At 58.6% G+C, this 23,071-nt stretch overlaps 1 protein-coding gene across 3 annotated transcripts in view; it reads right to left on the reverse strand.

Annotated features, from left to right (window-relative positions):
• PAX7 (paired box 7) overlaps window positions 1–22,366 on the reverse strand; it is a 97,216-nt gene extending 74,850 nt beyond the window's left edge. The window contains exons 1-4 of one of the 3 annotated variants that reach the window (XM_041767340.1): window positions 22,115–22,366; window positions 19,255–19,490; window positions 18,564–18,690; window positions 17,538–17,672 (exon numbers count right to left, since the gene is read on the reverse strand). In XM_041767340.1, the coding sequence (XP_041623274.1) occupies window positions 17,538–17,672; window positions 18,564–18,690; window positions 19,255–19,490; window positions 22,115–22,199 (583 nt within the window). In that variant the 5' untranslated portion in view covers window positions 22,200–22,366. Of the gene's footprint in view, window positions 1–17,537; window positions 17,673–18,563; window positions 18,694–19,254; window positions 19,491–22,114 lie in introns of all 3 variants that reach the window. The other 2 variants (XM_041767341.1, XM_041767339.1) reach the window with 2 other exon arrangements.
• Window positions 22,367–23,071: the final 705 nt, after the last annotated feature.

Genomic DNA, 23,071 nt, shown 5'->3' on the forward strand with positions numbered 1-23,071 from the left:
GAGACACCAGAACGAGGAGGGGGACGCGCATGTGACCAGCAGGGTCTGTCCATCCGCCAGGCTCACCCTGGCATTTTAAACCTTTTGTTGTCACTTAAACCTTTCCTGGGGAGCAGGGGAAAGAGGCTGGACTCGGAAGGCAGCCCCCGCCCTGGTTTCCCTTCCTGGCTCAGCCACTTACTGGCTGGTGACTTCTGGCAGACTCGACTCAACTCCCCTGGGCCTCAGTGGTTTCATATCTGCAAAGCGGGGGCAGATGCATTTAGAGCGCAGGCAAGCACGCTGACCCGCACCGGTGCATGGCCCACCGGAGGCAGCCCCATGAGCACACATACTCCTGACTCTCCAGTGACAGCCCCGGGGGCCATCCACCCCACAGCACCAAAGGACAAACGCTCCACACACCCCTGAGCATGTTCACACCCAGCTGTCACACTTCACGTCACAGGAACATACCCACATGCACCAACAAGTGACAACAAAGCCCCCCACCCAATCTAACCAGGACCCACTCTCTTCCTTCCTGACTTCCAATCTATGGTCCATCAGCAGCCACGCGTACCCAGTACAGGGGCAACGACAAAATACACGCAAGAACACTCCCTCAACAGAGCCCCAAGGTCTACCTTCCAACACACTCCAAGGCAGGCCAACTGGGATTCCTCAGCTCATAATCCCCATCGCAAGTCATGAAAGAAAACACACCAGCAAGCCCTCCTGCTGAATCTTTGGTTAATGACAAGCCCTTTGCTCCAGACGTAGGGAGGCCACTTCCCAGGAACACGAGACCCTGTGAATCTGAGCAGGGCATCCCAGAGTCAGAGGCCTGCCAAAGAGCTGCTGTGTCCTGGCAGGAAGAGTTTGCGGTGCCTGGATTCAGTGCCTGGTTGTGCTACTTGACGGTGTGACTCTGGGGGGACTGAGCAAACTTCTCTGAATTCTGCTTTCATTTGCAAAATTGGGATACTAGATCCCTGTGGGGCAGGGCTGGGGTGGGGGTGGAGAGTCTGGTGACAGGAAGTGGATAGAGCACCTGGCACGGCTCCTGGACCCGTAGCAGGAGGTGGGCAGGCTGAGAACACAGGCTTCCAACGAGACATACCCGCCCGGCTGTGCTCAGAGGGCCTAGGCACTTCCTTGTGCCTCAGTTTCTGTATCTGTAAATCCAGCCCTTGGGAGGAGTTCATGGATTCGTGAAAATGCTTAACCCAATGCTTGGCATTCAGTCAGCTGTCACGAGGCTATGCTCCTGAGTAGTAGATGTTAGTGAATGGCTGCCACTGCCCTACCACCCAGATCTCAGCTCATATATCACCTCTTTGGGGGGGAGGCTCCGTGATAACCCATCACTTCCCCAGGGGGCCACTTTCTATGGTGACTCCGGGTTACAAATCCTTGTATTCCCTGATCCCTGAACCTGCTCACTGTCTCCCTGCCCACCCCCACCCCCCCCGGGGCATCAGCTCCACGAGCCCAGGGCCTTGTGCATTTCCAGGCTGCACTTCTGGCCCCTAGAACAGTGCCTGGCACACAGTAGGTGCTCAGGGCGTTGTTGCTATAAGAATAAAATGGTAGGCCTAGCCCCGCCTTCCTGGGGCACTAGGGAGGTAGGGGAGGAAGAATGATGGTGGAGGCTGCAGCTGGAAGGGGCCTCTTCTCCTCCCATCCCTGCTCGAAGGGTCACACACCCACCTTGGGAATGTGATTCCCAGCTGTTGGCCCAGCCTTTTTCCACTTCAGGGCCTGGGATTCTCTGTCTGCCTCCCGCCAAGGGGCCCGTGAGCCTTGATGGGTTTACCTGGGTGTTAATCCCCCAACAATCCCCCTGGCCTGACCAGACAGCCAGCCTCTATTCTTGTCCTGGGTCTAATTAAGTGCCTGAAATGCCACTTCCCCTTTGGAGGTGAGGCAGGTAAAGCCCAGCCTGCTGCTTTGAAGCAGAGGAGGCCGGAAGCCCAGGCAGGTGCACAAGGGGAAGGAGGAGGGGCCGTGGGGGGGAGTGGGGGGGAGCGGGAGCTTCTGCTGCCCCTCCTCAAAGAGGCCAAACACCTGCAAATCTCCTACTTCGAGATGCTTAACCTTTTGGGGGCCCTGAGCCCTAGAGACCCAAGAAAGTTAAGGATCTCCCCACGGAGGGAAATGCACGTGTACCTACACATAGCTGCAACCGGGATTTAACTCTAGGGTCTCACCGCTACCAAGGAAGCCTCTATAGTCCCAGCGGCAGTCGCTAGGATGCCACTTTAACTGTCCACGCCTATACCTAGACGCACGGCGGGATGCATAGCTACAGATACAGATCTAGATACATGAAGCCAGACCAACTCTGCAAGCTCATCTCTGGGGAAGGAGAAAGAGTCTCCTTTTTTTTTTTTAATCTGCTTTTTTTTTTTTATAATTTGAAATTTTACAAGTACAAATGGCTTCTATGATAAATCTTTATGAGAAAATATGTCTATTTTAGAGCCCCTGATTAAACAATCTGCATTTGACTTTTTTTTTTTTTTGGTAAATATTTTATATATTTACTTGTGAGAGAGTGAGCAAGAGAGAATCCTAGCAGGGTCAGAGGGAGAGGGAGAAGCAGACTCCCGACCTGCGGCCCGGTCCCAGGGCCTGAGCTAAAGGCTTAACTGACTGAGCCACCCAGGTGCCTGTGACTTGGGAAATTCTGATCTTAGAAACCTCTACGGGTCCTCTGTTCCACACAAACCGCTTTTAGGCCCTTCATCTCCTTTTGATCACGCATTCCCTAGGTGCCAGCCACCTTTCCTGTGTTCCAACTCCTGTGCTCTTCTTGTGGTTTGCATCTGCAGTGGATGGGTGAAAACACACACCAAGGCTCAGAGAGGTGAGCAGTGTGCCCAGGGGACCCGCAGCAGGGACCCTACACCGGGTCCTGCTGATTATGAGTCTGGTGCTGTTTGTGTTGCCCACGGCTGCCTTTGGATGTAGGGGCTGGGGCCCAGAGCCCAGATGAAAGGGAGTGTCTGCGAGGCTGTGCCCACGGTGTGGGCAGGAGTCTGGCACAGCAGGACAGGCAGGGGTCTTGCCCTGACAGCCCCCTTGATCCTGCCCTTGCCGGTCAGACCTTCAGCAGGGGTAGGTGACAATAATAAAAGGCGAGGGACCCAGAGACTTGGGAAGAATGGTCCCTTCATGGTGCCTGCTTTAACACTCTGGAGACCTGCTCCCTGTTCTGACTGTTCCCACTGTCTGTGCAACGAGGAGCAAGTTTCTTCCTCTCTCTGGGCCTCAGTTTCTCCATCTGTAAAACAGGTTGTTGCAGTGGACCAGTGACTCTCAACTGGGGTGGCCATCAGAAGGACCAGGACCGCTCACCCAAAAAGCCGCTCCCTTCCCATGTCCCACATCAAGAAAGTGCCCACGTGTGCACGCTTTGCAGAAGCACCAGGATGACTCTGGGGCACACCCTTCGGCCACCCTGGCTCATGGATCTTTCCGTCTATGGAAGGATCTGCGTTGAATCCTCCTTCCAGGACCATGCCAGGATGGCAGTGCAATGCAGCTGCACCACCAGTACCCCCTGGTGAAGCGCAGAGAAGGTAACCCCCCAACCTCGGTTACACAGCAAGCTGGGTAAGGACTCGAAAGGTAGACCCCAGTGTCTGGAGACCAGCCATGCCTGTTCTCCCAAAGAGACCTCCTAGCCAGGAGAGAAAGTTCCCTAATGAAGGGAATAGAGGAGGAGGGGAATCATTTGTCACCAGATAAGCAATATCAGCTTATCTCTGAAGACCAATAACCACAGCCCCGGGCTCTGATTCCAGGCGTAAACAGAGCTTCTCTTGCCCTCCCCCTCCTCCAGAGGAGCCTCCGCTGGACTAGTCCCTGCTCCTCCCTGGGACAAAGCCCTGCCTCACCAGAGCTCCCTCCGTCAACGGGGAACACGCTGGGTTTTGACTTCCTCCCCTTCCAGAGAGGATCAGAGCCCCGAGGATCCTCTCCTGCTACATCAGCCCAGAAGCTCCTGCTCTGAAACCCAAGGCTCTGTGGAACTCACTTTGAAAACCACTAGACGGATCGGGCCTTGCCACTGTTCAAAGGGGCAAGGACCAGAGAAATTCAGTGGCTCGTTCAGGGGTACGCAGCAGTTAGCACCAAAGCCCGGTCTCTCCGTGGGGACCATCCACCCGGGGTCTGAAGCTCACCCCTAACCCCATCCAGCCCTTCCTTTCCCTCTGGCCTTGATCTTTCCTTGCTTGCTCCCAGGACTCTCCCCAGAAGATGGCCAAGTCTGTGACATCCCTCAAGTCTCAAGATCCCAGCAGGTGCTCCTGGTGCTGGGAGTATGGGTGGTAGCAGTGGGTGTTGGCTAGAGCCACAGTCCCCCCCCCCCCCGCCCGTCCCCACCCATCCCGGTTGTGGATCTAGGGTTCCTGAAGGATGGGGGCAGCAGGGGGGGCAGACGGCACATGAAGAGCAGCTGGACTTGTGCCCTTCAGGCCTCTGAGGGCAAAGGTCTCAGGGTCTTAGAGATGCTACTAAGAGAAAATCTCCTTCTCCCTACTTCCTTGAGTGAATGTCTCTGAGCCTCAGTTTCCCCCCTCTGTGAAATGGAACTTAAAAAAGAAAAAAGAGCATGCCTCACGAGAAGTACACAGGGTGACAGAGCGCAGGGATGGATAAAAGTGCCAGATTTCCCATGCCCTCACCCTGCGCCTTCTGAGCTCCTAGAAGCTAGACTTCAACCAGCTTATTGTGCTCTTCTTCTTCTTTTAAAATTTTATTTATTTGAAAGTGAGCGAGCAAGCTCCAGCGAGTGCATAAGCATGGGGAGCGGCAGGCAGAGGGAGAGGGAGAAGCTGAGCAAGGAGCCTGATGCAGGTCCCTGGGATCCTGACCTGAGCTGAAGGCAGACCCTTAACCTACTGAGCCTCCCAGGCGCCCCTTATTTTGCTCTTCTATAGGTGCAACTGTCAGCAAACCAGAGTTACTCCCCACCCCCTTGGCTCACTCATACCACACTCTTGGGACCTCAGCTTTTCCATCTGTAAAATGACCAGATGAGCTCTAAGGCCTCACCCATCGGGAGCTCGGCATGGAGTCTGCTAATGCCAAGGTGACTCCAAGTGTCCTAGGAGCCAGCCACAGGCTCAGCACCCCATGACATCTGGTCAGGGGGTCTTGGAACAGTGCCCCCTTCCAGCTCCTCCCTCTCCTCCAACCTCTCCCAAACATCCTCCGCCCTCCCCTTCCCCTGTACCTCTCTCCTGCTCCCCTCACAACACTAACTCCTAGTTGCCCTCCCCACAGCCTCCATCCATCCAGGACCTTCTCTGGGCACTGTCCATCACTGAAGTCCTTTCCTTAGCTCCCCGACCGTGCTTGGAACAAGTCCTAACTTCTTAACTCAGCCTGGAGGAGCCAACCACCTGGGCCCCAGGAGTAGGACCCCCCAGGGCCGCAGCCTGAAGGAAGCAGATCTTGAGCGACAACTGTGGGATGAATGCATGAAGAGCCAAGGTGCCTCCTAAGCACTTCCAAGTCTTTCTAGTTAGTGCCTAGATCGAACCCTATTTCAAGGGAATGGGGGAATGGAGGAATGGGGGGGTGTGCAGCTACATTTGGGGAGGGGATGTGACTGGGGGGACTGCATCTCATACCCTGTCCTGCCTCCTCTACCCCTGGAGGAAGTCTCTGTCACCTCCTGCAGTCGCCAGATAGGGCTCACCCTGACCGTCCCCACCCTGCCCAGCAAAGCCAGGGGGGACAGAGCTCCCCAGGGGAGGAATGATCCTCCACACATCCAACCGTGGTTGCTGGGTCCCAAAAACTGGCTCTGTTTGTTTCTGCCTTCTTCCCCCGGCCTTCTGTTGAATGAGGTGCCACCCGCAGGGCCCACTCCTTTCTCTTGGATCCGAGGGATGCCATTCACAGGCGCCTGGCTCAGCACCTGCCTCCAGCCCAGCCCAGCCCAAATGTGGTGATTACTTATAGATTTATAGCCCTTATTATTTCTCAAGTCACAGGGGAGCGGCCTTGGCGGAGAGGACAAGGTGGAAGGGACCAGAGAGTACCGTTTACCCAGCCTCCTAATTTCCCGTCCAGTTTATGTAATCACATCACCGCTCTCCCAAGGCACTTTGCGGGGCGGGAGCATCCGGGCACCTGTTTTTGTAGCCCGAGGCACTTTACTGAAGGTCGCCCAGGTCTTTCAGGCCTGTGCAGGGGGCTTGCCTTTCTCCTTCATCCCCCTCCTCCCCGCAGCAGCCCCAACTCAGGCACCTCTTCCAGAGCATCGCAGGGCAGTGGCCCCTGCCCACTAGACGTCCCTGCTCAGGGACCCACCTGCTCCCCAGATTCACAGAGGAGGAAGGGGCTGCCTGGGAGCCAGAGCCTGGTGCCCAGGCCACCACCAGGTGCTCAGCGACCCAGACCCCGCACATGCCCCCACTCCACCCCAAGAAGGCCACCGACCCCCTCTCGGCCCCGCATCCGGAGCCCTCTGCCACCAGCTTCCCTCGCCCTGCAGCCCGGGTTTTGTTGTGGGGTTTTGTGGGTTTTGTTGTGGGGTTTTGTGCGTCCTGTTTTGTTCTGTCTCCCCGCCCCTTCCAGCACAGGGCGCCCCTCCACGCCCCTCCCCCTGCCGCTCCCCACCCCCCTCCCCTCCCTCTCCTCCCCCTGCCTGTCACCTCCCCTCCCTCCCCATCCCCTCCCCTCCTCCCCATCCCCTCCACCCCCTTCCTCCTCCTCCCCATCCCCTCCCCTCTCCATCCCCACCCCTCCCCTCTCCCCGAGCCCCCAGCGTGCCCGCTCTTGACTTCATCCACTAAGTCAATAGCCCCGGGCGCGGGCGGCCGCTCCCCCCACCCCCCCTGCGCCCCGCGCCGCCCCCGGTTTTCTTCTCGGGATAATGGGGGCTCTTTGTGGCCTAATCAGCCTCCTGAGGGGCCGGGAGGCCAGGAGCGCTTCCCCCGCGGCCGTCGGTGAAAATGAAAGCGGGATTAGGCCGGGCCTCGGCCCACACCATAGTAAAGCGCCACCAGGCATTCGCCCCTTCAAAGCCCCTTTCGGGGGTTTGGTTACTTTATTTCTAAAGTTGTTTGTATTTCTAAAGTGGCCATTGAGGCGCGAGCCGGGACTGCGCCCAGGGAGGGGGGGTGCAGCCCGGGGAGGGGAAACTCCCGGAGCCTCCCTCCCCGCCTCCTCCGACCCGCTGACCAGTTTCCAAGGAAGCCTTCCTGGCCCCTGTTTCCTCCTGCCCCAGGAGGTGGCCGCGGCGGGGCTGTCACCCCACTGATCAGATGGGGAAACTGAGGCCCGGGCCCCGGGAGCCACCGAGGTGCGGCTCCGGGGCAGAAGACGCGCTCCCTGCATTGCACGCCTACCTACCACGCAGCCCGGAGGAGAAAAGGTGTTTTTGTTTGTTTGTTTTAAGCAGGAGGAGGCGAACGTTTAAGGCAGCTCTGAGCGCACCAGCACTGGCCACAGGTCAAGGTGTCACCTGTACCCGCCGTCCAAGGGGGAGTCCTACCCTGAGCACCATTCGACTCCCCAGGGAGGAAAGTTCACCCTCCTCCTATTTATTAAAGGAAGTTCCAGAGCCTCTTTGCGTAGGGTTCCCTCCCGGCACCTCCAATAAATCTCAGAAATGCGAGCGCGATAATTCAGAATCTTCCCCCATTACCAACGATGGGAGAGGGCGGGTGCGTGCAGGCCGCCAGAGGGACCATGATAGAGGAAGGGACAAAAAGGGGGCACAGGGGGCAAAAAGCAGTAGATGAAAGCAGAGGGGCATCTCCTAGCTGCGCCCTTTCTCGCACACACGTACATTGGAATTTCTTTTTTCCTACCGGACTTTTGATTCTCCGAGGAGTGCATCTGAGCTCAAGAAGTCCAGGTAAAGAGAAAGAAATGGCAAGGATGAGGAGCTCGGGGGTGGAGGGGGTGGACACGGGGTGGACAGGGGGTGGGAGGGGTTCATGCAAAATCAGGCTGGAAAGTTCCAGGTTCCTCCTTCTGCCGCTGGACCAGCAGTGGGAGTTGGTTCTGTGGTTATGAGTCCCGGAGATAGAAGCTCTTTTGCAGGCTTCCACTGGGAATGAGAGAATCCTAGAAGATTCCCTAGCGCTCCCCCTGACCTCTACCAACCCCAAAGTTGTTGCTCTGGAGACGACCTCTGATTCTGATTCTTGAGCAACCCAGATAAATCCGGTGCGGACTGTAGGACAAGTTTCCAGGGAACCCAAGGGCTTGATCCCAGTCACACAATCTCCACGCAAAAGTGTACACAACGCATCACCCAAACACAGGACACCCCACAAAGCTTCCCTGAATGTTGCCTTGTTTCCACCTTCCCCAGTCGCCTGGAAACCCACAATTGTAATTCAAACCAGGAGTGGCCCCTCTCCACCTGTTACTCCATAGAGGCTGGCGACCTGGGGAAGGACCTGCGGAAAGGCAGCCACCCCCTCAACTGGGGCTCTGCTGGCGCTGGGCCCCATGGAAAAGACCCCAGGAAAGTTCAGGGTGGAGTCTTCCAAGCTACTTCTTGGGCCTACGCCCCACCCCTTTTTCTGTCCCGTCCTAGGGTCTGTTTGATCTTGTGCAGCGGCAGACAAAGAGCAGCGTGAAGGGGAGAGGCTCGGGAGTCCAGCGGCCACTCCATCCTCTTCCTCTCACCTCGAACCCAGGGCGCTTTCAAGCCCTGTCGGGTGCCTGTGACTCGGGATGCAGGGCCGGGGACCGCCTGCCAAATCCAGCTCTGCCCCCCCCCCAATGTATCCTGCCGCTGCAGACCCTCACAAACACACCGAGGCAGCGCTCACAAACACCGGGACACACCGGCAGCCCGGCAAGAGGGCAGCTAAACACTCACAGAAACACAGAAACACATGCACTGAGGCAGGTCTGTTCATCGGAGGCTTGTTTATTTTCTGTCTCAACCACCCGGCTCAAAACCCTCTGAGGGCAGGGACCTTCCTGATGTCTCAGGTACTCCTGGGCACTTAACAATGCCTGGCACATAGTAGGTGCTCAACAAAATCCTACAGACTGAAGAAATTCACCCTCGGAAACATTTTTTTTTTTGCTTTATTCTTTTTTTTTTTTTTTTTGGTGGGACAGACGAAAGGGCAGCACAGCATTTGTGCTTATTTCATCCTCAAAAAGGACCCTTCCAACAAATGAATGGGGGTGGGGGTGCTCTGCTGCCTCTGTTTTGGAAAGAGTGGAAGCAACAAGGGCCAGACAGGGGGCAGGCTTTCGGCCTCAAAGTGCATGCCCCCCCATTCCCTCTCCTCATCCTGACCTCTTGGGGTCCTGCTCCCAGAATGAGCTGCTCCCAGGAGAATAGGAAAGTCACCAGGAAACTCGCATATGTGAGGTTCCTAATGGGGTGTGGCCTCTAGAGGCCCAGAGACCCTTTTATGCTGTCGGCAAAATTCTGGCTGTATGAATTTGTGTGATTGGCCAGTTTCTCTGGTTTTATCCAGTTCTCCAAGGGGTTTAAGGTCTCCCCCAAAGGACAAGAATCATTGATTCAGTCCAGGTTCCTGGCTTTCGTGGGAGAAAAACGGAGACCCAGAGTTGGGGGTGGGATGGACACTAGAATCCTTCCTTCCCAGGCCCACCACCCGGCACTCTGCCCCTCCCCATTCCCGCTGCCTAGCGCAGCTGGCTTCAGATGGGACAGGGCATGCCTCAGGAGGAGGGAACGTGACCTCCGCCGCCGGGAACCTGTGGGTGTGAAGTGGGCCCAGAGCAGCGCCAAACCCTCGCCTCTCCAGGCTTGTACCCTCACCTTTTCTCACCCTCCATTCTGCAGCGTGGGAAGCCAGGGAATGGGGACGCTGGCCTGCGCCCCATCCCTTCCCAAAGCTGCGAACTTGGAGGGGTTGCTGCCAAAACCCGGAAGGCAGTGGCCTGCTCTCCAGCACTGAAACCCCCACAGGCCTGTTTATTTAGCGGCGCTCCGAATAAGGGGTCCCCGCCGCCCCCCTCCACCCTCCGATCCCAGGCCCGACCGGGCTGGGCCCTCGGGCCGGCCCCTTCCCAGCGCCCGGGGTCGGAGTGCGGAGCCCAGGCCCCCGCCTCGGGGTCGGCCTCCCTCCCGCTCCGCCGGCCCGACTCGCTCGCCTCTAATTAAGCGGCGGGATCGCAGCGAGCCGCCGGGCCGCGCTGTAATATGATGAACTGCCTTTGTGCCAGTGTCACCGAAAGCGCTTCTGATAAGGGGAAGCCGCGGAGGATCAAAAGGACGACAGCGGCTCGCCCGCCTCCCGCCGCCGCCCGGCTCTGCGCGCTCGCCCTCTCCGCCCGCGCTCTCCCGCGGGCTGTCTCCAGGTCCCGCCGCTTCTCCTCATCGGCCTGTCCCAGGCCAGCCTGTCGGTGACTCTGCGTCCCTTTGTCTTTCTTCCTGCTGCTCGGCGCCTCCCTCGGCCCCTCCACATTTCTCAGCGTCCTCACACGCTCTGGGCAGGTTCTCCTGGCCCGCGCTCCTCTCTCTCACTCTCCAGTTTTCTAGCGGACGGTGTTGTCTCCCCCCCACCCCGCCCCGTTGCTGTCCTCCTCCTCGCTGACTCTCTCTCATGCCACCCCTGTGGTTCTGCGGCCCCTTCCCGGAGTGGCCATCCCTCGGTCTCCGGCTGGGCTCAGGCCCAGCGCACAGCCAGGGCCCCAGCCACCAAATCTTGGACCGTTGGCTGACCCGCGGGCTCAGGGCAACCAGATGGATCCTTCCTCAGCAGCGAGCTTGCTGGAAACCCAGCCTCACTCTGCTGCCCCACACAGGGCCAGGCACGAGTGCCCCAGGCGCCCTGGAATGCCCTGGGGGCTTCCTCGCAGCACGACTTGGGGCTCACACCACTTCCCCTCATCCCTACCGAAGCTGCAGCCGGGAAGCCTTTCTTCTCCCCGGGGGCTGAAGCTCCAAGTGCAGCCGACCCCCCTCCAGCATCCCCTTCCCTACACCCCTTCCTTTGGCCCCCACCTCCCCTTTGCCCTCGACCCTTTCTCTTCCTCCTCCACGCCCCTCCCCTTCGAGGGCTCCCGGTCCCCTCTGTGCTCTGTGCGGACTCCTTCCCTGCCTGGCCTCTGCCTACCCTGCTTCCCCGCTCCCTTCCCCCCACCCCGCCCCCACCCCCACCCCACTTTGTTTGAAGTTTTGGAGAGATCTATCTACTAATGGCGAAGTTTCCCCCTTAGGTCACCGTTCTGCCTTGATTCGATTTGGGAAGGCAAGTTCCCTCCCTCCCCCTGCCCGACCCCAGCCGGGGCCAATCGCTCCAGAGCAGGTCAGAAAGCGCTGACCCCACTTCCACCTTTTCCTCTTTCAGCCAGAGTTGGGGGGAGGGGGGAAAAGAAGGAAGGCGTAGGACAGCCAAAACCGAGGGGGACAGCCCAACCTTCCAATCCCCTCTTATCCCCATCCCCAACTGGGTTTCCTAATTACCTCATTAGTCTGGGGTGGGGAGAGGGAGAAGAGCTATTTTTCTGGAATTTCTGGAATGTGCCCCCCCATCTTAGTCATGGCCTTCAAGGACGACCAGAGCCCCTGGAGCATCTCCCCCTTGGGGTTTCTCTTCTGTGCCCCCCCTCACCGGGCACTTCGGAGTCTCCTCTGTGGTGTGAGCCCTGTCTGGCTTTAGGTGAGCCTCCAGGGGCCAGAGCCGGGGCTCCTGCACGCTTCCTATTTCTATAGGTGCCCATTAGGAAGGAAGCCCTCCTCAACTTTGCGGGATGATGGCAACGGGGAACTCCAAAGAGAAGCAACCTGGAAGGAAATCTCCTTTGCTCAGCCCTCTCTCCCTATATAAAAATATATATGTTTTTATATAATATTCCGTATATAAAATGTAGTGTGTGACAACTATCATTTTCTTTAAAAAAAAAAAAAAAGCCCAAATAATCACCTTACTGCTTTAAGGCTACTGTTATATGTGCTTTTAAATCCTTCCATGTAAATTCCACTGAAAAATTTGGAAAGCTGTGAAAGGGGAGGGGGCGGTGGGGGTGGGGGGAGGTTAATCCGGGTTTAACGGAGCGATGCCGTCTTAGGACCAGGGTTAGCCTGATTGCCTTATCTCTTCCCAACATTTGAGACGCCCATATTTCACCCAGCCAAATAGCTCGGAGAACAGCGCAGATGGCTGCCGTGGTCGCGCCTCAGGAAAATGTGTTATTAATATCTAAATAACTTCCCAATACTGTCTGGTAAATCTCCCCTCCACCATTCCAAATGATGAATTCGTTTGAAGTCTTCCCCCAGCCTCATCTTTTCAACGTCCCTCTCTCTCTCTCTCTCTCTTCTCTCTTCTTCTTAGCCAGGCTTATTTCAAACTGGTAAATATCTAATTCCTTTCACGGCTGTGCCGCGCACACGAGTCTTTTAGGTACAAACGCCTCGAAACAGCCGGTGTGTGGCGGTGCGTGCCCGGAGGTGAACATAAAACCCGCATGCCTTCGCGGCGGGGGGGGGGGGGGGACCCCCACCCCGTTTGGAAACGTGTTCTGGAGACCCGAGCTGCTCGGCAAGCGAGCGATCTGGGGAGCCGAGCCCTTCCCCTGCACGCCCTGGGCACCCTGTCCCGGTGTCCCGGGGAGTCCCAAAGGCGCCCCCCACCCCTCCCCGCCTGCTCCGAGGACACGCAGCTCTTGGGCGGCTCCTGGGCCCCCCTACCGCACCCCCAGCCCTCCAAAGGCTTCCCTCGCTCTCCGGGGCGGATAATTAGCCTCCGCTCGCCTGTTCTCCCTTGTTTCAAGTTTGTTTGCTAAATGTCTTCTATTAGATTATGTTCGTTCATTCCCCCTCCAACCTTATCTCCTTCTGTCTCTACTCTCCTTGCCCGTCACACTCGATTTAGGCACGAGTTTATCTGGCAAACAGTTTGCCGACTTTGTTTATTTACCGCGGGTTCCGGGGCTGCGAGCGAGCGAGCGAGCGAGCGCCAGTGTTTGCCTTTGTAATACTTATCTCATTGTTGTTCTCTCCCTCCTTCCCCTCTCTCTTCTTCGGTTGGGGGGGCGCGGAGGGAAGAAAGGGGGAGCCTTGTCGGCCCAGTGTGGGCTCGCCCCCATCCCCCCACCACCCGGGCGCGGCGGGGCCGTCGCCCCCTCCCTCTCTCTCCCCCTCTGGTCTCCCTGCACATCCACCACTGAGCGCAGCCTAAAGCCGGGGAATTGCCTGACACCCTCCCATCTTCCTCCGAGCCCCCATTATGCGAAGCTGATCCTACTCTGAACAGCCTCAAATCCCGCCTGGACTCTGTTTGATTAGATTGCCAACCCGGGGTAATCCTTTGATTTGGTGGAGTGTCAATTACCTTTCTCTAAACACACATTTACAGAGGAGGGAACTTGTTGGTTTAAATCAATGCAGATTGTTTCTTGATAAATGGACTATCTTCGTCCCCTCCCTCGCTCCCTCTTCCCAGGCCCCTCTCTCGCTGCGCCTCCTCCCCTTCCCTCTGCCGCTCTCGCCTATCCGGTAAACAATGCCCCTTCCAGGTGTGAAGCCGGGGGAAAAGAAAAAAAAAACGGTGTGGGCTGAGGGGAGCCGGCGCCCCCCTTCCCCTATTCATGCGCTCCCCCGGAGCCTAATTAAATTTGGCAGGTCCTTGTACACACAATCAAAACAGCTTCCTCCAGTGTAGCAAACCACCGAAAACCGCATTAGCAGCTAGCGGCGCTGCCAAATTAAATTGTTTCCCACCTCCTTTTACAAGTGTCTAAAACCGACACTTCGGGCTCTCCCCTCCTTTCCGAGCCTTCTCCGTCTTCTCCCACTCCACACCTGTAAGTTTGCCGCTTTAAAGACAAATTCAGGAAAAATGCAAAGAAACACACACACACACACACACACACACACACACACACACCACCTTAGGCCCCCACCTCAGAGGACCTTTCATTCCAGGCAAGTCGGCAAATTCTCAGACAGACTTGGACATCGGGGCACTTCCCCACCCCCCCCATAGAGGAAATGCACGATCTTCCTCTTCTTTTAAATCTTGCGGCCCCCCTCCCTATTTCATGTTAATTGTGACCTCACGTAGGTGTTGTACCCTGGAGACCCAGGTGGAACCCCGATGCGGTCCGTTTCAGCGTAAGTTTGCATATTGTCAGATACAGGAGGCTTTGGTGTCCTTATTGTTGATTGCTGTTGTTATCGCCTTTTTTTTTTTTTTTTGCTTATTTTTTTTTTACACTCCCGTAGCTCCCACAGAGGAATGGTTTGACTTTTTGCAACCCCCTATCAAATCTCCCACCAGAGACTCCCTGAGCTCCAGCTAGGAAAATCTTTCTCTCTCCTATCCCTCCTCAAATCCTTTCCCGGTTGGGTCTCTGGCCTGTCTCTCCCTTGATCCTCGGAGAAGGGGTGAGGAGAAGAGAGTCCAAGTGGATGAGGCCAAGGAACTGTCCATTTCCCTCTCCAGGTGAGCAGAGCACGGCTGGAGCCCCTATCCGCCGTGGTCTGAAATTCTCACAACCAACAATCCTAATAACTCAGTCTTAACAAGGATAAGAGAAAAAAAAATATGAACAGCCTCATGAATATCAGCCCAAGGGGAGCAGGAGTGAGCTGTTCAGAGATGAAAGTGCACAGAAATAAAAGCTCAATTTAATCTGCTTTAAAACCCTTCAACTTAACGTTTGTGCTTCAAACTCTGAGAGTGAGGACTGATTGGGGATAAATAGTTTCTTACCATGCCTGGGAGCTATAACACCCTTCTGCAACACAGTTTCCTATTCAGCAGCCCCAGTTTTCATTACCAGCTCTAATAAGTCTTAACATTATTAAATGCCAAGCGGACGATAGGGAAAAACGGACTCAGGGAGGGATCTCTCTTTAGCGCTTAAAGAGGAGAGCTCTTAAACCCCTTCTTCGAAGGCTCCCCGCCATGAGAGGGGCAACCCCCGGGAGAAAGCATTTGTGGAGAGCAAGAAACCAAAACAAAGTTTGTGGGTGTGCACCCCCCTCCCCGCCCCGTCCCCCGCTCTGCCCTTGGAGGCATCTCTGCCTCGCCCCACCTGGCCGACTTGGGTGGAGGTTAGGAGGTCTTTTCACCTTTAACTTGGCCATGAAACTGATGGCTGGGGCCCAGGAGAGAGAGGAGAGGTTCCAGCTGGGTGGTTCACTGGGATGCCTGCCTCCTGGCCCTGGGATTCAGGGGGCTGACACGATTTGTCCCCAGAGGGACAGGCAACCCTCTCTCATCCCCACTGTCCTGCCCGTTCACACGCACGTACGGCCCCCCTGCACACCCACACAGGACCCCACTCGCACAGAATGCGACCCACGGCACAGTGATCCCAAGGCCCTTGGGCAAACAGCCACCCGGAGAGTCACATGCGCTTACACAGCCATCCAGCTCACAGTCCCAGCGCCGGACGTGCCCACTGTCACCCCCAAACTGCTAGGCTCTGTGGATCCCAGACCCACGGATTCCATTTCGTCTCTGCAGCTCTTCTCCAGACTCTGCTCCTGTGCTCTCTGCCTCCCCATCTAGAACCGCCAGGCTCCTCACAAACCCTTGGAGATTTGGAGCTTCCTGGTTCTGCTGCAGGGAAATCCTCTCTGCAGCGAAGTGGCTCGTGAGCCGGTTTCGCAAGCCCTGACCAACGCCAGAAGCACCCGAACTCCCTGGGGCCCAAGGGATCCCCAAAATGCACTTTCTAGCCTCTTCCTCGGTTCTCCTTCTTTCTCCGAAGACGCGCGCGCACACACACACACACACCCCTAAAGTCTCTCCAAATAAAACCAAACCTCCTCCTGCCTCTCCCCGAGACTTCTCAGAAACCCTGTCTGCTGTGTGGTATTTCACCGGCAAAGATCATTTCAAGTCCAAAGTGCCCCACCAAGTCCAACCAAGTCCCTTTCTGAAACGAACTGAAGTAAGGAGTGGGCCCCCGCCCCCCTGCACGCACACACACAGGGGTCCCAGGGCTCTGGCTGCCTCGGCCCAGCCGGGGGCTCCCAAGCTGCACCAGCGCTTCCCCCTGCAGACCCGAGGCTCCGCGACAGCCCCGGCACAGCGGGGTGCCAGGCACCGCTCGCTCCCTTTCTTCCCTCTCCCTTTTGTCCCCGGCGGGACCGGGCTCCACTCGGGGCCCTGAATGTCAATAGCCCGCCCCTTCCCCAGCTCTAGGCCGCTCTCAAAGGGGCTGCCCCTGCCCCTCCTCCCACCTTCCCCCTCCACCGGGCCTGTGGGGGCTGGGCCTCCCCGGTGTTGTCTTTGGAAGCGGGCTTTGTCTGTGAAGTTCATCTTCAAGGTTGGGAGAGACTACAGACAACTGCAGAGGGACCCGGGCTTGGAGTTCACGGGAGGCCAGGAGTGGGGTATCTCGAGAAAACCTCTGGAAAGAAATTCAAGCAAAATGTGCTAACAAGTTTCCAGGTCTCGGGCACTCCCTCACTTTTTCCAAAGCTACCGCCGTGCAGGTTTGCACGACCGCTGTCCGTCCTGTCTGCCTGCTGCCTCCCCGCAGGCCAGCCCGTTTGGGGGCTCGCTTCTTTCTCCCAGCCCCTCTTTGTGACTCTGGGCCTTCAATTTCTATCTTTCTTCCCCCCTCCGCACTAACTTAGGACACATTCACCAAGTCTCAAAGAGAACTACTAGGGGAGGGGGTAATGAGGAAGACTCCCTTCTCCCGAAACTTCCCCCGTCAATAAACAAAAGCAGGTTCCCCTTTCCGGGGCCGGGCGTGCAGGCGCATGAAAGATAAATGCCTTCCCTAGCAGACCAGGAGAGAAACGGGGGGCTAGGCTCGGCCTCCAGCAGCCTGGCAGCCGCTGGAAGTGGGCCGAGTGTGGGTACAGTCGGAATCTTTCTCCCCGCCCGAGATCCTCCCATCCCGGGCCTCTGGGAACTTGGCCTCAACTGCTGGCCCCGCCAGAGGCAAGTGCCTGACTGGTGCGCCCGACTGCACCCACTCGGTACGGTCTCCGCTCGAGCCCTGGCAACCCGGGGCTGAGGGTGAGGCGGCGGCCCACGCGGCCCTTGCTAATTTTTATTGATTGCAGCGGTCAGTCAACTGTCAGGCAGGGTTTCAAGGGACCGTTTAGAGAGCGTGTGCAGGTCTGGTTAACAAATTCATTTAGGGAGCCGCGGGCCGGCTCCTCCTTCCTCGCCCCCCCCCCCGCCCCCTTGTCCAAGTGTCCTATAAATAATAGATCCACACCCGGACCAGCCAAGACTCCAGCCCCGCAGGACACACGCCCCTGACGGCTCAGCCAGGCCCTGCGCGAAGGGCTTGCGCACTCAGCGGCGCGCAGTGCACCAACCTGCAACCGGCTCCCCCGGGACATGGAGGCTGTCTGCGCCCCGGCTCGGCAAGCTCTGCCCGGGTTCCGGGGCGCACGGAGGAGGCGCTCTATCGCAAACCCGGAGGGGCTCCAGGCTGCCCCCGGGGGCGGTGGGGGGAGCACTACGAGTCCCCCCACCCCCTGCAAAAGTGCCACCGCCAGCCTTGGACGGCGGAAGTGAACCACCGGCCCGCCACCGGCCCGCGCGCTCCCGCGGGGATGCATAGCTCGGCAGTGGCGCCCGCCCCGGCCACCGGAGGTTCCCTACCTTTGTCGCCCAGGATGCCATCGATGCTATGCTTGGCTTTCTTCTCACCGTCCTCCTCCTTCTTGTCCGCTTCGTCCTCCTCCTCTTTCTTCCCGAACTTGATTCTGAGCACGCGGCTAATCGAACTCACTAAACCTCAGAAATTCAAAGGCAAAAGAGCAAGTATAAGTTGTTGGGGCAGCGGAGCCCGGCCACCTGGTTCCGGGGGAGAGAGCCACGCAGTCCCTCCCCCCAGCACACTGACACCCCCCCCCCCCGCCCCATTTAAGCATTTACATCCAGGTACAGTCCTCACCAGGGAGGCCGACTCACCTGGGGCACTCTGACAGGGGCATTCCTATACTCCTCCATGCACACACTTGTGCCTTACACCGTCACCTCCCCTAGATGCACCCACACCCACACCTTTCCAGAGGCCCTCCAGCCCCTGTGGCTGTCCCCTTTACACCCAGGTGTGCCTCCCCGCCCCGCACGCCAGGAGGCCCATGCACACGAGCACACGTGCACGTCCACCCCAGGCCGCTTTCTGTCTCATAGGCCTCCACATTTGGGACCCACTGCTGGCTGGTGCCAGTAACAGAAAAAATAATGACTTGGGGAAAGGGATCCAGGGAGGCCACGGAGATCAACCCTCCTAGGACGCACCCATCTCTCTAGGGCCACTTTTCTGAGAATGCACCAAGGGAGCTCCGGTTATCACTCAGCCTTATCAGATAACTTTTTGCTCCTTCTGTCCCTCCTTCCTTCTCTCCCTCCTTTCTCCACTCTTTCTCCTCTTTCTTAACTTTCTCTCTTCTCTTTCCTTCTTCCCTCCCTCCATCTTCCTTTCGGTTTTGATTCCCTCCTTTGCCCTAACTCTCCCAACACTCCAGCTCCCTTTCCTCCCGACTTTCCTTGGAGCTCCCCATTCTTCATCCCCTCCGGTCCCCTCGGGCCTTCAGCCCCCCCACCCTGCACAGCTGCACAGCCGGAGCCCCAAGCCCCAGCCAGACTCTACTGCATTGGCCGGCTCAGCTGCCTTCTCACCTGAGGGCACGGTGCTGCGGTCACAGTGTCCGTCCTTCAGCAGCCTGTCTCGGATCTCCCAGCTGAACATGCCTGGGTTTTCCCTCTTGTATTCCTCGATCTTTTTCTCTACATCCGGAGTCGCCACCTGCTTCAGAGGTGGAGGTGGGAGAGCAGGAGTGGAAAGATGGGGTAGGGGGAGGGAGACACTTTTAATATCAAACTCCCAAGAGCCCCGGGCCAGGCTGGTGGCTCTGGTTCCCATGTCTCCCACCCCCACCCCCTTCGAGATTGGCTTTACTCTTTCATAAAACCAGGAAAGCAGCTGGGTGCATAGGGTAGTGACAGGTAATAAGATAGGACCTAGTTAGGACTCTTGGGACTCCCCCAATCACTATTTCAGGCAAGACAGGGAAGACTTTCCCTGGTCTGGGATGATGCTGGGGGCTCAGAACAGATGTAGCAACAGCCCAGGGATGACTCATTGGCTTCAGAGTCCTGGACAACCTGGAAACTCAGCTACTCTAGCCCCTAGAAATCTAAATAATTAGGAGAATATCTATGGGTGAGGACACTCTCCTCCTGTACTTTCCACAGGGAGCATATAGACACCCCAGTGGTACTGGATGACACAGGGTAGTGAGAGGGGCCACAGCCAGGATCCCCCAACCCTGAGAAGGCCGACTTCGAGCTCTGCAGCAAAGACACTCACTCTGGGCTTGCTGCCGCCAATGGCCCCAGGCCGGATGGACCCCGTCTCCTGGTAGCGGCAGAGAATCTTGGAGACACAGCCGTGGGAGACACGTAGCTGGCGGGAGATGACACAGGGCCGGATGCCGTGGTGGGCCATCTCTACTATCTTGTGGCGGATGTGGTTAGGCAGGGGTCGCCCGTTGATGAAGACCCCACCGAGCTGATTGACCCGGCCTTGGCCAAGTGGCGTGGACACTGGAGAAGGGAGGGGAGGAAGGAGAGAGGCACAGGGTGAGGATGGGGAGGAGACACTGAGCACACCCCTTGACTCCAGTTGTGTTTGAGCCCCAAGACTCCCAACAGGGGGTCTCCGAATTCCCCACATTTGGAGCTGCGGCAGCTCAGAGGTCAGGAGAAACACAGTCATAAAGCTGAGAGAGGGTCCTGGAAGGATGGAGAGAGGAGTCAGGTTGGCTGCCACAGCCACTCAGATGCTCTGTGCCCCCATTCCTGTCACCCTATGGGGAAGGAAGACACACCTGGGAGGGATCTGGTGCTTCTGAGAACGGGAGGGAGAGGGCAAGAGGCTGACGGAGTCTTGGAGTCTGTGGGACCAGCGGCTCTGTCCCCCAGGATGTAGTTTGGGCTGCAGGTCTGCTAGCCTCTTAGAGGGGCCAATGGGGGGGCGAGATGTGGCCCCTCTGGTCAGTTCCATACCCTAAGTGGTCGAGACTGATCCATTTTGCGGGGGGCCAGAAAATGCTGGTCAATTCCCAGTATTCACAGCCCTGGCCTGGGCAGCAGAACTGTCCTACTTATAACTGAACAGCCCAGGCACTGGCGACAAGATGCTGTTGGTCGCTGCCTCTGGAGTCACCTGGCTGTCCCTTGAGGGACCTCCCTTGCTTCCAGCCCCCCTCCAAGTTCTAATTTCGTTTTGGGGCAATTCTGGGAGGCGCTCCGGGGTCGGGGAGCTTCCATAGCAAATACCTATTTGGCTTCAGAAATCCACGATCTGTCCCCGCAGGCTCTGTGAGGGTGGCACACAGATGGGTCACCGTCTCCCAGGGTGGGCGACTTTGGGAACCAGGGAGACAGGCACCCCTGCCGCAAGCTGGGGAGGGGAGAGCTCCCTAGAAGCCTTAATGCAAAGTCTACACAATTTCCTCACAGAAGGTTGGGGGGGACACCCGGTACACTAATCCGGCCTCCATCCCCCCAATTTGGGGACCAGGCGGCTGCGGAGATGTGCCAGATTAGAACGATTTCACAGCCGCCCGAGTGGAGGGAGCTGCCGGGATAATTGGAAGGGAGGAGGCGAGAAGGGGCTCGGCGGCCGAGCTGTTCCTACCGCCTCCTCCCTCGCGCTCCGGGTCCCCCCCACCTCTCTTTGTAAAAGTAGGTGTCTGAAGCCACCCTCGGATTTAATCAGAAATCGTGCGTCGCCAAGTCAGAGTCACTCGGTCTCCGTGGCGGGATATGCCATTAGCGCTGGAGAGCTCTCGAGCGCCCAACTTTATATTCAAGAGCCTCTTTAGCGACCGGCGCTCGGCTCTCCTCAGTATTCTCCGTCATGTTGGGCAAATATTGTTCTAATCCTCTGCGCGTCCTCGGCCGCCTGTTTTACTTGCATTCGCTACAGGAGAGGGCTACGGCAAATCCCCGGGCTTGGGCGCTCTCCCGCCTGCGTGGCTGCTCGCGCGCACTTGATCACGGAGCCACTCTCCTCGCCTCCGTCTAATTCAGGGACCCGCGTCGCCTGGCTGCCAGAGGCACCCCTCCCTCCCCAGGCCGCAGGCCGCCTGCCCATCCATCCCCTCCCCGCCTTCTCTCCCCTTCCTCACGCACAGGGGGCTCATACAATTCCAAGAAGAGTGATTTTAAAAAAAAAAAGAAAAAGGAAAGTGGCACCCATCTCCCACTATATCTTTAGGACACCCTGGGCTAACCTACGCCCAGAGCCCAGAAAGCCGGGGATCCCTCGGTTGACAGGTTGAAGGCCTTCCATTAGTTTAAAAACAAAACAAAACAAAAATGCAGGAGAGGGTCTGGGCAGGGCGCTCCCACCCTTTCCCCCAGCCCGGGGACCCGGTCCGCGGCCAGTCCTCCCGGCTTGGAGCCCGGTGCTGGCTATTTACGGAGGACCCGTTACAGAATTAACACTCTCCCCTTGTCTGCCCGTCCGGAGCTTCTCTCCGGGGAGAGTTCCAGAGTTCCCAGGCCCAAGTGAAAAGTTTTTTTTGGGGGGGGGGGCCGGGGGACGCGGGGTGGGAGGTAGAAAATCGTTGCTATTTATTTATTTCAAATCAGTTTGTTTCCAAACCAAAAGGCAGGAGTTTCTGACTGGTGCATTGGAAGAAAGGGGCAGCCTTCCTAGTTCAGACAGATGAACTATCACACATGGCCCGGATTTCGAAATAAAAGGGATCGGAGGACCCTGCCGGGAGCGGAAAAAGGAATAGTGCAAGAACGGGAGCTGGGGAAGGCGGAGAGCTGGGAAAGCCACCTGGGGGAAAGTGTCTGAAAATAGTGGAACGAGCTGAAATTGGCTCCGACTTGAAATTTCCGAGGGGCCGAGGTGCGCGGGGAGGAGGGGAGGCTCGGCCCGAGCCCTGGGGAGCCCTGGGGAGCCCTGGGGAGCCCTGGAGAGCCCTGGGGAGCCCTGGGGAGCCCGGGGTGGCCCGTCCCGGGGAGCTGCGCAAAAGCGGGGCAAGAGTGGGCCCCGGCAAGTTCCAGCGCCCGGATGGGACCCAGAAGAGAAGGGACCCCGGGTCCCTGGCGCGGCCCCTGCCTCCGGCGCTGCGGGGACCCGGGGCTCCCGGCGGGGCGCGGGGCGCGGGGCGCGGGGCGCGGGGGCGCGGCCCTCCCGGCGCTCTTACCTTCCAGGGGGAACCCCGTGCGGGGGTAGTTCTGCCCCGGGGCCGGCCGCATCATCCTCGGGACCGTGCCGGGAAGGGCCGCCATGGTCGCGCACGCCGGGGACGGATCCAGAGTCGGCCAAGATCGCTCCCGTGCGCTCCCTTCCACCCCCGCCGCTCTCTCCTCCTCGCCTGCTTCTTCCACTTCTTTTTTTAACCTCTCCCCCCTCCTCCCCGGCACACACGCGCCCTACCCCCGCCCCCCCACCCCCGGCGGCCGCCGGGCGCGTCCAGAAGCTGGGGAGGGGGGCGAGGTGGGGGCGGAGGTTGGGGTGGGTGGTGGGTGGGGAGGGAAGGTGGTGACAAGGAAGTTCAAGCAAACAAACGCGGCCACCCCAAGTCCGCCCCTGCGCGCTCCGCGGGGCCAGAAGTTGTGCGGGCGGATGCGCCGGGCGCCACCGGGAGGCACCGGGAGGCGAGGCCGGGAGGGGAGGCCGGGCAGCAGCGGGAGGCACCGGGAGGGGAGGCCGGGAGGGGAGGCCGAGAGCCACCGGGAGGCACCGGGAGGGGAGGCCGGGAGGCACCGGGAGGCACCGGGAGGGGAGGCCGGGAGGCACAGGGAGGCACCGGGAGGCACCGGGAGGGGAGGCCGGGCAGCAGCGGGAGGCACCGGGAGGGGAGGCCGGGAGGGGAGGCCGAGAGCCACCGGGAGGCACCGGGAGGGGAGGCCGGGAGGCACCGGGTGGCACCGGGTGGCACCGGGAGGGGAGGCCGGGAGGCACCGGGAGGGGAGGCCGGGAGACACCGGGTGGCACCGGGAGGCACCGGGAGGGGAGGCCGGGAGGCACCGGGTGGCACCGGGAGGCACCGGGAGGGGAGGCCGGGAGGCACCGGGTGGCACAGGGAGGGGAGGCCGGGAGGCACCGGGAGGAGAGGCCGGGCAGCAGCGGGAGGCACCGGGACGGGAGGCTGGGAGGC

Source organism: Vulpes lagopus, chromosome 8 (assembly GCF_018345385.1).
Source record: "Vulpes lagopus strain Blue_001 chromosome 8, ASM1834538v1, whole genome shotgun sequence".
Lineage (NCBI taxonomy): Eukaryota > Metazoa > Chordata > Mammalia > Carnivora > Canidae > Vulpes > Vulpes lagopus.